We start from the raw sequence: 11,885 nt of genomic DNA, 5'->3' as shown, positions 1-11,885 counted from the left end.
CCCCCAGAAACCAGTGCAAGAGGTTTGAGGCCGAGTTAAGGCCTACTTTGAGAATGCAAGTGGTGGGGTTCTGACACCAGAATTTTTTTGAATTGATTTCACAAGCTTTGGAACTTGAAAGGATTGAGTTGGAAGGGATAGTTAAAAAGGGTACATAAGAGAAAGAGAAAACTGGAAAAACTACTGATCAAGTTCCTGATAGTAGGTTAGGAAAGAGAAAGTACTTTGGAGGATCTAACTCATGTGAATTGGATAAAGGTAGATCTTTTGGATAGAAACCACCCCAATCTGGTCAGCAAACTCAACAGATACCCAGAAATGCGCTGTCGGATCGACTTTGTGAAACTTGTGGTAAACCACATGGTGGGGTATGTTATAGAGCCGTAGGAGCATGTTTTAATTGTGGAGAAACAGGTCATTTTGCTAAGGATTGTATAAGTCCACGCCGTTCTGGATCATTTACTACATCAGAGGGATCAACCCAAGTTTCTACCCCAAAGAGTTCGCCATCAGTTAGTAGAGGCAGAGGCAAAGGTAGGGGTAGTACACCTGAAAGTCAGAGTACTATGAATCAACCAGAACAAGGTGATGCTCCAGCTAGAGTATACACTATGCGACAGAGGGAAGAGGATGAGACTTCTGACATTGTTGCTGGTACTTTCTTGATTTTTAACTAAGATATATATATGTATTGTTGACCTGCGGTCTGCACACTTTTATGTTAATGCCAGCATTGTTTGCTTTCCTGCTGTCCCTTGTATAAAAATAAATTTTGATATGTTAGTGACTAGTCTTTTTGGAATTAGTTTTGGAAGAGTTTGTTAGCGAAAGACATCTCCTAGAATACGATAAATTATTGAATATCGATAGATAAAAGAGTTATGGAAGTAAAAATTTGAACAGTTGGTTCAGATGTAACAAAGAAATGTTACAAAAATTAGCAAGATTGTTGACTAGAATGGTCAAAGGACCCATGATCAGATAAATAATTCTAATATGACCACAATGGTCATTCAATAAGGAAACATGAATTGAAATATTAGACAGAACAATAGTAAGAGAAGATTAGTGTTATACAAACAAATTAAACATTGTATTAGATTGTTAAAAGTCTTACATAAACTTAAAGGAAAGAAGATTATACGATTATATAAAAAGGAGAAAAACCAAGTTTTCACTCCATAGGACCACACAAGGTCCTAAAAAGAGTGGACTCATTAGCACACAGAATTGCTTACCTCTAAAAAGTGAAATGAATTTAAATTCAACGTATGATAGGGAAACTCATAAAGGTCTTAGTACATGAGGTGAAACAGTTAAGAAATAAATGTATACATTTGGTTAAGGTGATATGGACTATTATTCAGATTATGAAGCTACATGAAAATATATGAAAGACATGAGAAAACAAACGTATGACTATTTTAGGATGGATATTGGATAAAATTTTGCGGATGAAGTTTCTTTTAAGGGGGGGAGAATTGTAACACCCCTATATGCATAGCCTGGTATATTGCACTGTTCTGGTGACCGGTGTCAGTCCGGACAATTAAGAGGATTAGAACTATGTTTAAGACATCTAGAAAAGCCTTGAAGGAAAATAAATAGTAATTATCAGATAGTTAAGTATAAACAAGAAAAACAAAGCATAAAAAGTTAAATGAGCTGATGGTCACAGCGATGGGTGACCTTACTAGGAAGTGACTGCGAGGTCAGTCCTAACCCTAATTTTGAACGGGAAATTGTGACACCGCGGTCCTAAGGACTAATACGAACCTAGTGGAAAAGAGAAAATCATAGAAAAGAGCTGATAAGTATATCAAATAATTAAGTCAGAATTTCAAAAGAAACACTGGATTATTTTCAAACTGGATCAGACCGACGAGGGGCAAATTGGTCAATTCACCCCTAGAGGTGACTCCTAACCTAACTGTCCAATAAAATCAGAGAATTGAAAATTTCAGAATATAGAATTAAATTTAAAAAAAAGGAAAAATTAAAGGAAAAAGAAAAAGAAAAAAAATTGAATTATTACCTCACCATAATGACATCATGCATGATGCAATAAAAGAAATTTAATTAATTAAATTTTTTACTAAGTCAAAATGTAAAATAAATACATAAAATCAAAAGAAAAATTTATTACCTTCTTCTCCATGAATTGCCATCTTCCCCACTCTCCTCCCTCTCTCTATCTAAAACCTCCATTAACACACTATTTTTAGCTTGAGTGAACCCTAAAATTCCCCATAAATTCCCCTTTTATTCTTGATAAACCTTACTTTGGCAAGTAGAAAAGAAGCTTGAAGAAGAAAAGAAAGGAAGAAAGGGAGTGAATTGAAGAATTGGAACTTCAAAGTAAGGTTAGTGAATTAAACTTGTAATTTTTAGTTAAATTCATGGGTTTATAGTTTAAATAACTTAGAAATTATGGAAAATGAAAACAAAATAAACTTGTGTGGACTAATTGGGGGATTTCTGTCAACATTAAGGGGAGTAGTGTTTGACTTATTTGGGTGTAATTAAAGATGCAATTAAGCTTAATTAAGTATGCAAACCATGTTTAGACACTTTAATTGCACTAATTGAAGGAGTTACAAAATTAGGGTTCTTGAGCCTCTTAAATTGGGAGAAAAATTGTAGGAAATGGTCAATTGATGCAAATGATCTTAATTGAGGTTAAAAATGGTCAATTGGGACCAATTGTGATGTGTTGGAATGAGTGGAAACAAAATACAATTCCGATTGGTTAGGGGTCCCAATCTGGCAGTTTTAGCTAGGTCCATTTGAGGGACCAAAACTAAAATTCTGCCAACCCAATTGGTGTGAGACCAATTGAGAATGAAAATGGACACATAATGACACATTTTTCATGCAGGGACCATGCCCAAAAAATGACATTAACATAGTGAACAATTAAGTTAAACCTGTGTGTTGTGCACTGCCATAGTACAAAAATGATCAAATAAACAGTGTTTATTCATTTAGCCATAACTTGAGCTAGACAGGTCCAAATGACCTGATTTTTGTGGCATTGGAAAGATATGACATAGCACTACAACTTTCATGAAGAACACCAACCCAAATTCTGCACATAACTAAGTGAAATTGCCACCCGAAGTTAGTTGTCTAAAACTGCCAGAACCAATAAAGTGCCCAGAAATTCTAGGTAACACCAATCCGGCCAGCCCTATTCAAATGGCCATATCTTGGGCTACAAAACTCCAAATAGAGTGATTCAAAAAGGGAATTAAAGATAAGACAATAAGAAACAACTTTGGTGTGGGACACTTAGCCAAATTTTCACAGTAACTAGACCAATAGAACAGTAAAAGATAGGGCACTAAAATTGAAAATTTGAATTTTATCTTAGGAGACTTAGAAATTGAAATGGCAACCAATGCCAACAAAATTAAGACTCAAAATGTGGTATGTGGGGGATGAGAATTGGTATACCTAATTAGTGTGGAAAAGTCAACATTTTGACCCAATGGTCAAATGAATTGTAACCACCATAATCAAGAACACTAAGAATTCAATTTATGGGATTATATAAGTAAAGTTTAAATGCAAATTTCAATTGTTAAAATTATAGTTAAACATAATTTGAATAAATATTGAAACATCTTAATTGTGTGCTTTAGAGGAGAAAGGGCCTTTTGAGGAAAGGAATCGACAAGAGTGAAATAAGGAAAGACTAATTACATGGTTTGTGCACAATAAACTTATTTAAATATTTCTTATTGAAATTTGATTTAGTATGTAATATGAATAGTTTTTAATTGTTTTGGCTTTGGAAATTTTATTTAGAAATTATTGTGTTGCCTACTTTGTAAATGGAAATTTTGAAATAAAATGTGATTTGTGATTTATATGAAATATTTAAATATTGTAATTTGAAATGATTTTTGATTCACACTTAGCATGTCAATCCCTTACTATATTCCTCCTCCACTTGTGGGGTTGAGTTTGATATTTGATTATATTCCTCCCTCTCTGGCTTGCCAGTCTGAGATGAGTTTGAATGAGTACTCATTAGCTAGCTAGCCACCTCCCTCATTGATTTCAATTAGTGGGGTGAGTTTGTATTGTCGTGGTGTATAACACAGCAAAGTTTGGAAATTTTGTGTCATGGCCTAAGTTGTGTTATTGATTGGCAACACTGTGTTTATTAAATTATTTGATCAAATTTGTGTTATATTGAGCTTTGAAAATTGTGATTTGTTATAAATGTGATTTGAAAATTGCGAAATGTGATTGTATAATATTTAAATTATGATTTGACAATGAATGGTTTATGTTCAGCTTTTTAAATTTTATTGTGCACCACTGAGTAAAATTTACTCAATGATAGCTTTATTTTGCTGTCATAGATAGGGAAGAGGACATAGCAGCAGAGTAAGCTGCTACAGTAATAGGATAGCATAGTTTGAAGATTTTTGTACGGGTATTTATTTATACCCTTGTAAATTTGACTTAATGTAAATAATTTTTTTTTTCATATGTATCTAAGTAGTTAGATGAGCAGTTGTACATTAAAGTTTGTAATAATATTAATTTTGATTTTCCTTTTGTAAATTAAGACTTGTACATGTAAATTTAATTTAATACAATGTTTATGAGTTTATCGAATTATTTTGAAACAAAAAAAAAATTTTGAGTTGTGAATTTTGAATTGAAATTTAGTTGAATTGTATTGATTTGAAAATATATTGGCGGTTGCGGTTGAGAAATGAAATTATTGAGAGTGTTTTCAAAGGTTTTGAAGAACTGATTTTTCTCAAATATAGACGGCACTCTACCGAAATTTTTATAAAATTTGCAGAAACTTTAAATTGATTGAAAATTTGATATGTGGTTTAACTTGAAATAAAATTTTTTAATTCCTACCAAAAGTGCTCGCCACCTTCAAAAGAAGTAAAATTGTTTTAAAATACCTTGTAATGTATTTAATGGGTTATCAGTAGGTGAAGTTCGATAATTCATTAAGTATACTACGAGATCATGTTATGCCTTACAGAGGGGTAAGGTGTGACAATACGGCAGAAGAAAACGTTAGAGTAGGGATTTTTTTGTGAAAAAATAAAATAAACATATATCAGTTATGAATCAGCTCCTATTTTAGAGCTGATAGAAACAGTTGCCGATTGGTATCCTATTAGCTAACAATCAGCTATCCTTTAACTTTTTGAATATTTACCAAACGCCTAGGTTCAGATGTTTAGATGCCCATTTACTATCAGCTGCATTCAACAGCTAAATCAAACACCACCTAAGATATCAAATTGCAACAGTTTGTATAACTCTAAACAGTTTACATCAACTCTAAAATTAGAGTCGTCTCCAAACTACTATATATTTATGTAATTATTTAAAAAAAATAACCCTCTTTATTTTACGTATGTTCACTTTATAAATTTAGGAAAAGTAGCCTTGAAATCATAAATTTTATAGGCTTATGAGCAATTTTAAGTTTGTTAGAGCACTTTACTTCTTTAATATAAAAGTATATTATACTATTTAATTATGTAAATATAATTTTTATATAAGTAGCGATTATTACTAATTAGGAGTATCAAATCTTGTTATTTAATATTTATAAATAAAATAATAAATAAATGATATAATATAATAAACTAATAATTATATATTTATTTAATAATAAAATAAATAATATGACATATTAAATTAACAATTATATATTATTTATTTTTTTAAAAAAATTAATTTATATATACCCTTATTAGTTATTTTACATATTAACAGCAACAGCTAAATATAATTTTACCAAACAATTAACATAAATCATCTATTATCATCTATCAGCTAACAGTAACAACTATCGACTATTAATTATCAATTACATCCAACAAAAGTTAAACTAAACAGACTCTAATTGTAGACCTGATTTAAAAGATAGCTGATAGAATTCTATCAACTATTAACTACAATTTTAATGAGTCCACCAAACACATTAGTTTAGGATGCTAAATAACCTACAATCAACAGTTGAACAAAAAATTCTTTAATGCAGTTCAGGACAGTTGAAAGTCTTTAACCATTGACTAAAGCCGATACTGAATTTAACCCAGCCGATTTGAGTCCCGTTCAAGGGCCGACCAATCTAACAAGAGAGTCCTGAACTTTTGAGCATTGAACTCCTGTAAACAATTAGAAAAAGCAACTTGCTCATCTCCTCTCCCAAATGTTATTTTATCACATATTGAGAGAGAGAGAGAGCTCTTCTGTTACATTTAGGTGGTTGATTCTTGCGGAAGGTTATTTGTGCTTTTTTCTGTTATCTGTTAATATAAAAGAATAATTTTAAAGAAAATAACAAATCCCATATTACAATAACAACATTAAAAAAATTACGGGATTTCAAGGAGAAAACCTTATGTCAAGAGCCTAAATTCCCCTATTAGATTTCATATCTCTTGACGTAATTATTTTCTATTGCTTTACGCTGTGATTAGATTAAGTGTAGTATAATTTATTAATGTATTATGTTATATTGTATTATATTATATGATTTTTATTATTAATATATTTAAAATTATAATATAGTATAGAATAATTTAATAATCTTTTCTCGTTTAATTAGATAGTATGATATGATATAATAAATATAAAAATTATTAAAATATCCTTATTACTAATTTAAATATATAAAAATTATTTTAAATTTTACTTACACCATTTAAAAATTTTTTTTCCATAACTAAAGGGTTCAATATTTGTTACGTAATTAACAAAATTAACGAAATAATCTAGATATATAAAATAAAATCACTCACCAATGAATAAAGAAAAGGATTCTAAATATTATAAAAGAATAAAAAAACTAAACCCAACATTTAAACAGAAACAAAAAATTTCCAATAAAAACTTACACTTCTAATGAGTTTGGAACATCCACATACCCAAAATTAGTGGCTAGAGAAAGAGTAGAGGCGGATATTGATACCAAAGCTTATGATGGACCTGTTCTTTGCTCTAGGTTTTGTTCTGAGCATCGCAGGAGCACAGTTGAGGTTATTTTTGCTAAATTGGGGGTATTTTGGAGGATTTGGGTATATTAGCTCATAGCTTTTTGGATAAAATCTCCTGAGGGTGTGCTTCGGATAGGCTGTTTTTGCAGATATCTCTGGAAGGTTTGCTTATGATTTTGCAGATTCTCATGGTGAGTCGAAAGCAACTAGTGCTCTGTCGATTCAATTCTTGGTGGGTTTTCGGAATATTGGCTGTTTTGGCAAATTTCTGTAGCGGGGTCGTGAAAAATCAAGGTTTAAAGCTCTAAAAAGGGGTAATCCTCCCGTTTGGTTTTAACACATTTAATTGAATTGTTTCGACCATATTTTTGGGTTCGATTGGCCTTGTTTGGGGTTTTAGCTAAACATTTTGCCGTAGAGTTGGTGAATTTTTCATTCTCTTGTATTTTGTGGTGGGCAATTCTGCTTCCAAGGATAAGATGAGTTCAAGCATCACAGAAAGTTCGGTTCATGAGGGTAAGCTTCTGGTCCATATAGCAAAAAATGGTAACTCCTTTGCGCTTGATTGTGATGAAACAACTCCTGTGGAGGGGGTTATGCGGTTTATTGAATCAGTCTCTGGGATTAATTTCAATTTGTGTTTGGATATGAAACTCGAATCCCAGCATCCACTTTCTGCTTATAAGCTTCCGTCCAGTGATTGACCTGTGTTTATATTCAATAGAGCTAGGCTCCAAGAAAATTCCCAGCCCCCTCCACCTGAGCAAGTTGATATTCTTGAAGTTGCAGATCATCCGTCACCAGCATGTCCACACGACCCCCACCCCTTAGATGATGCATTGGACCCCGCATTGAAGGCTTTGCCTTCTTATGAGTGGCGATTTCGGTCCCATTACCATAGGGGTCATGCAATATATAGTAGAACTCATTTGATGTATGAGCATTGTGAGAGGCTATTGAGGGAGCAAAAGGTACAGGAGAGAGCAGTTGAGGTTGCTAGTGGTAATTTGGATCAAAACTATAGGATGATTAGTCAGAATTACTCAGAATTCATGAAGCGCTATAGGCAGCAGCACAGGATGCATTCTGAACTCCTAATGAATTACAGGAGGGATTTAGAAAAACTGAGGTCTACCAAGCTTCATCCAGCTTTACAGACCACTACACAAAAGTGTTTAGTGGATTTTGTGAAGGAAGAGAACCTGAGAAAAGCTGTTGAGAATTGTAGCAACTCCCATAGGCAGTTTGAGAAGAAGGTTTTGGAGTTTAAGCAGAAGTTTGGTGAAGTAAAGTGCAAGGTCAAGGAGTTATTTGCTCGCAGGACTTCCATGCCCTATTAGGAATTTAGAGCTAACCATCAAGAAGCATCGGCAATTCATCAATGAACAGAAGAGCATAATTCAATCTTTAAGGTTGGCAGACTTCAATCTTAGTCATTTGAACTAACTTCCGTGATTTTATATTAGTGGTTTTATTTTGTTTTACCTTTGTTAAGTTTGTGATGCTTTCCGTATTTGCTTGATTTATCTTGATTGATGCAATAAGCTGATCCTTTAGAAATACTGTAATGCTTCGCATTACTGTATTGCTGACTGCTGAGAATTGGTTTTGAGCCTTTTTTCTTGTAATTTCTATGTAGAAGTTTGTTTACCATTATGCTAATCTTATCTTAGCATTGGTCTAGGTGTTTTCAAGTGATAAACATAACTGTGTACACTGGTTCTGACTTCTCTTACTTTCTCATAGCTGTTGAGTTTTTAGAATCTTTGATGCTCATCACCTGCCATTGGAAAAAAGTGTCAATTATTCTTATATATGCACAGGTGAAACACCAATTGTTGTGACATTGGTGAGTTTTACTTTATTTTATAGATAGATGTTACGATGGTGAAATTTAGTTAGGTGTAGCCTACAATAAGTTTTTGCACTGAAGTTCAAAAAGGGGAAAAGGAAGGAGTAGGGGAGTTTTGCTTGGCGAGGAAAATAGATTTGGGAACTTTTGTTCCAGTTCTTCTTGGCTCTAATGCCCATTTTGCACATTTAAGTTGGATATATAGAGCTGGATGTTACTGAATTGACATTAAGGTTTCAAATTGCCACTGATTTTTCATCGCATCTGGTAAGAACTTGTAGCTTTTTTATTTTGTATTTATTTTAAAATTTAACCATTCTAGGTGATTACTGTAGCTTGATTGAATCATCAAGTATATGGCTGTTGGTCTTTTTGTTTATAAAGCATAGAAAGCTTTCCTGTCTTCCTAAGTTCTAATTCCCTCATCAACTTGTAGAAGTCATTTACATTAGAATCTTTTCCATATAATAAGATGCATTCATTCTCTACTCTAAGGTCATTATTTCTTTAGATTTTGTTATTTATTATTACACTAGATGATTTTGCACCTATCATTCCTTCTTAACTTTGTGCATAGAATTTCTTGAATGCAGGACTGGAACTTCATTCTTTCTGGGCTTCATTTATTATGGGGAGTTTTGATTTTCTGATGTTCTTTATTATATTTGATTATATATTGAGAGAAATAAAATGAACATCATAAATCATTAAATCGTTTGAAGGTGGTTTTGAAGCATGCAGTGCTACAAAGCCTTCAGGTTTGCCCTTTCCAAATTGCAGAAGACTATGAAACATCATTAGTGCCATTAATCAATTACTCTACTTGTGTTTGTTGCTTTTATGTGCTGTCATAGTTGTGTTGTAGGAAAATACTGTAAATTCTGTTGACTAATGATTGTGTCATTGTATTCATGCAGCAAAGATGTACATACAGTAAAGAAACTTGTGGGTGATTGTCTGTCCTACCAATTGTCCTCCTCACTTCGCCCTCATGATGCAGTTTCAACCCTGGGTCCCATATATGATGTCCATGATAAGAATCATTTGCCTAACATGGCAGCTTGTGGTCGCTCAATTGCCAAGCTTCTTGAGTTTTGCAACGATAAGAAGAACGAGATAAACATTTTTCTGCACAATTACATGCAAGAAATAACATGTATTACTTATATTATTAAATATACTAAATTAAAATTTCCAGTTTTTAGAGAAGATATGGTGTGCCAAGGTGATCTATTTATTGACCTGAGGCTGCTTCATGGGATTGGTCCTGCATATAGAGCCTGCCTTGCAGAAGTGGTAAGAAGAAAGGCCTCCATGAAACTTTACATGGGCATGGCTGGACGGTTGGCTGAAAGGCTTGCCACCAAGAGGGAGGTTGAATAGACGGGAAGAGTTTCGAAAAGCACATAGTTCATATCTACCGCGGGATATATTAGATTCAATGGGCTTGTATGATATTCCAAGTCAGTGCGATGTCAATATAGCTCCTTTTGACACAAATTTGCTTAATATTGATATCTCAGACCTGGGCCATCATGCGCCTGATTATTTGGTGGGACTACCTCTAAAGAGTAAGAAGCATGCAAGCTTGAAAGGCTCATTTTGCATGTCTAATGACAGTTCTCATGCAGCTAAGACGGAAGAGATTGTTGCAGACACTCTTGACAAAGACTTTTCTGAGAGCCTTGAAGGTTGTGATTTGGTAGAGTGCTGGAACTAGCAAGATGGAAGTTGAGAATGCAAAACTGAAAGCTGAACTTGCTTCTGCAAAAGCACTCATATGTTCTCTTAGCCTTGAAATCGCATGAGTCATTGGATGATAGCAAAGTGGATAGTTTGTTGAAGAATGCTGCAGAGAAGACAGCTGAAGCCTTGCATTTGAAATATGAGTATGGGAAGCATCTCCATTCTATGCTAAACGCAAAGCAACTTCAGTGTTTGTCATATGAGAAGCGCATCCAAGAATTAGAGCAGAGATTGTCTGATCATTTTCTGCAGGGGCAAAAACTTTCAAGAAGTAATGTTGCATCTGATTTTGACCTCCCAGCTGCAAGAGTTGGGGGCAGCAATTCACAAATCCATGGTGATGGACAAGCCCATGTGCCTTTTGTATCAACTTCAGAGCCCATGGATGAGGTTTCTTGTATTTCTAGTTCTTTGGATGCAAAACTAGGACTTTTCACAAGGCAATCAAGTAAAGGTCGAGACGGGGGTGATGAAAATATGATGGATTCTTCTGGTTTCCTAAGTACTCAGTTGGATTCACTGATGATGGATCCACATCATGAAGAACTGCAAGTTAGTGATAAAGATGGGAAAGATAAAATGGTGGGACAACTGGGCATGTCATTGGCAGACAGTTCCACAGCTGAGTGGATGCGAGCTCTAAATGTCTTACTTGTAACACCCTCGCTTTAGTTAGTCCGTGCATTCTACTATTTCGGTGACTAATGTCTGTCCGACAGTCATAATGTCTGGAACTATATTTAGACTAGAGTAAAAAGTCATAAATAATTGAAATAATGGTAAGAAAAATTAAGGAGAAATTTTAAAAATAAAATACAATGAAGTTAAATGAGCCGGTGCCCCAACGATGGGTGACCTAACGGGAAGCGACGGTAAAGGTAGTCGTCGACCTTATACCCATAGGGAAACCCTGTGAAATAATTTTTGGGACTCCAGAGAAAAGTCGTTGAGGTTTAGATGGCATTAGAATGCCAAGAAAATGCTTAGAAAATTTTATTAATCGGTACAGATAATTTTAGTCTGTTAAACAAAACGAATGGCATTTTGGTCATTTCATTTTCAGAGACAATTTTTGATCAATTTGTCCAACTAAGTAAATACATTATATAACATAAAATGTGAATAAATATTGAAGAAAAATTTATTAAAAATATGTAAAAGAGAAAAGAAAGAAAGATAAAATAAAATGAAATTAAAAACTCAATTATTACATCATGATGATGCAATAAAAAGTGGTTAGCCAATTAGAACTCAACAAGCACACATTAAAACATTTAAAAGATGATAAAATTGAA

At 33.5% G+C, this 11,885-nt stretch overlaps 1 protein-coding gene across 1 annotated transcript; it reads left to right on the top strand.

Moving 5' to 3' along the window:
- The first annotated feature begins 6,853 nt into the window (after positions 1 to 6,853).
- On the top strand, positions 6,854 to 11,652 carry LOC110635403 (autophagy-related protein 11). Its single transcript, XM_021784714.2, is given in 6 exon segments — positions 6,854 to 8,323; positions 8,325 to 8,404; positions 9,762 to 10,223; positions 10,225 to 10,551; positions 10,553 to 10,649; positions 10,651 to 11,652. Coding segments are annotated over 6 exon segments (2,430 nt in total). The 5' UTR covers positions 6,854 to 7,471; the 3' UTR covers positions 11,263 to 11,652.
- Positions 11,653 to 11,885: the final 233 nt, after the last annotated feature.

The sequence above is a fragment of the Hevea brasiliensis genome, chromosome 17 (assembly GCF_030052815.1).
Source record: "Hevea brasiliensis isolate MT/VB/25A 57/8 chromosome 17, ASM3005281v1, whole genome shotgun sequence".
Classification (NCBI taxonomy): Eukaryota; Viridiplantae; Streptophyta; class Magnoliopsida; order Malpighiales; family Euphorbiaceae; genus Hevea; species Hevea brasiliensis.
Note: the sequence above shows the minus strand (reverse complement) of the source record. Positions and strands in the feature narration are given on the sequence as shown.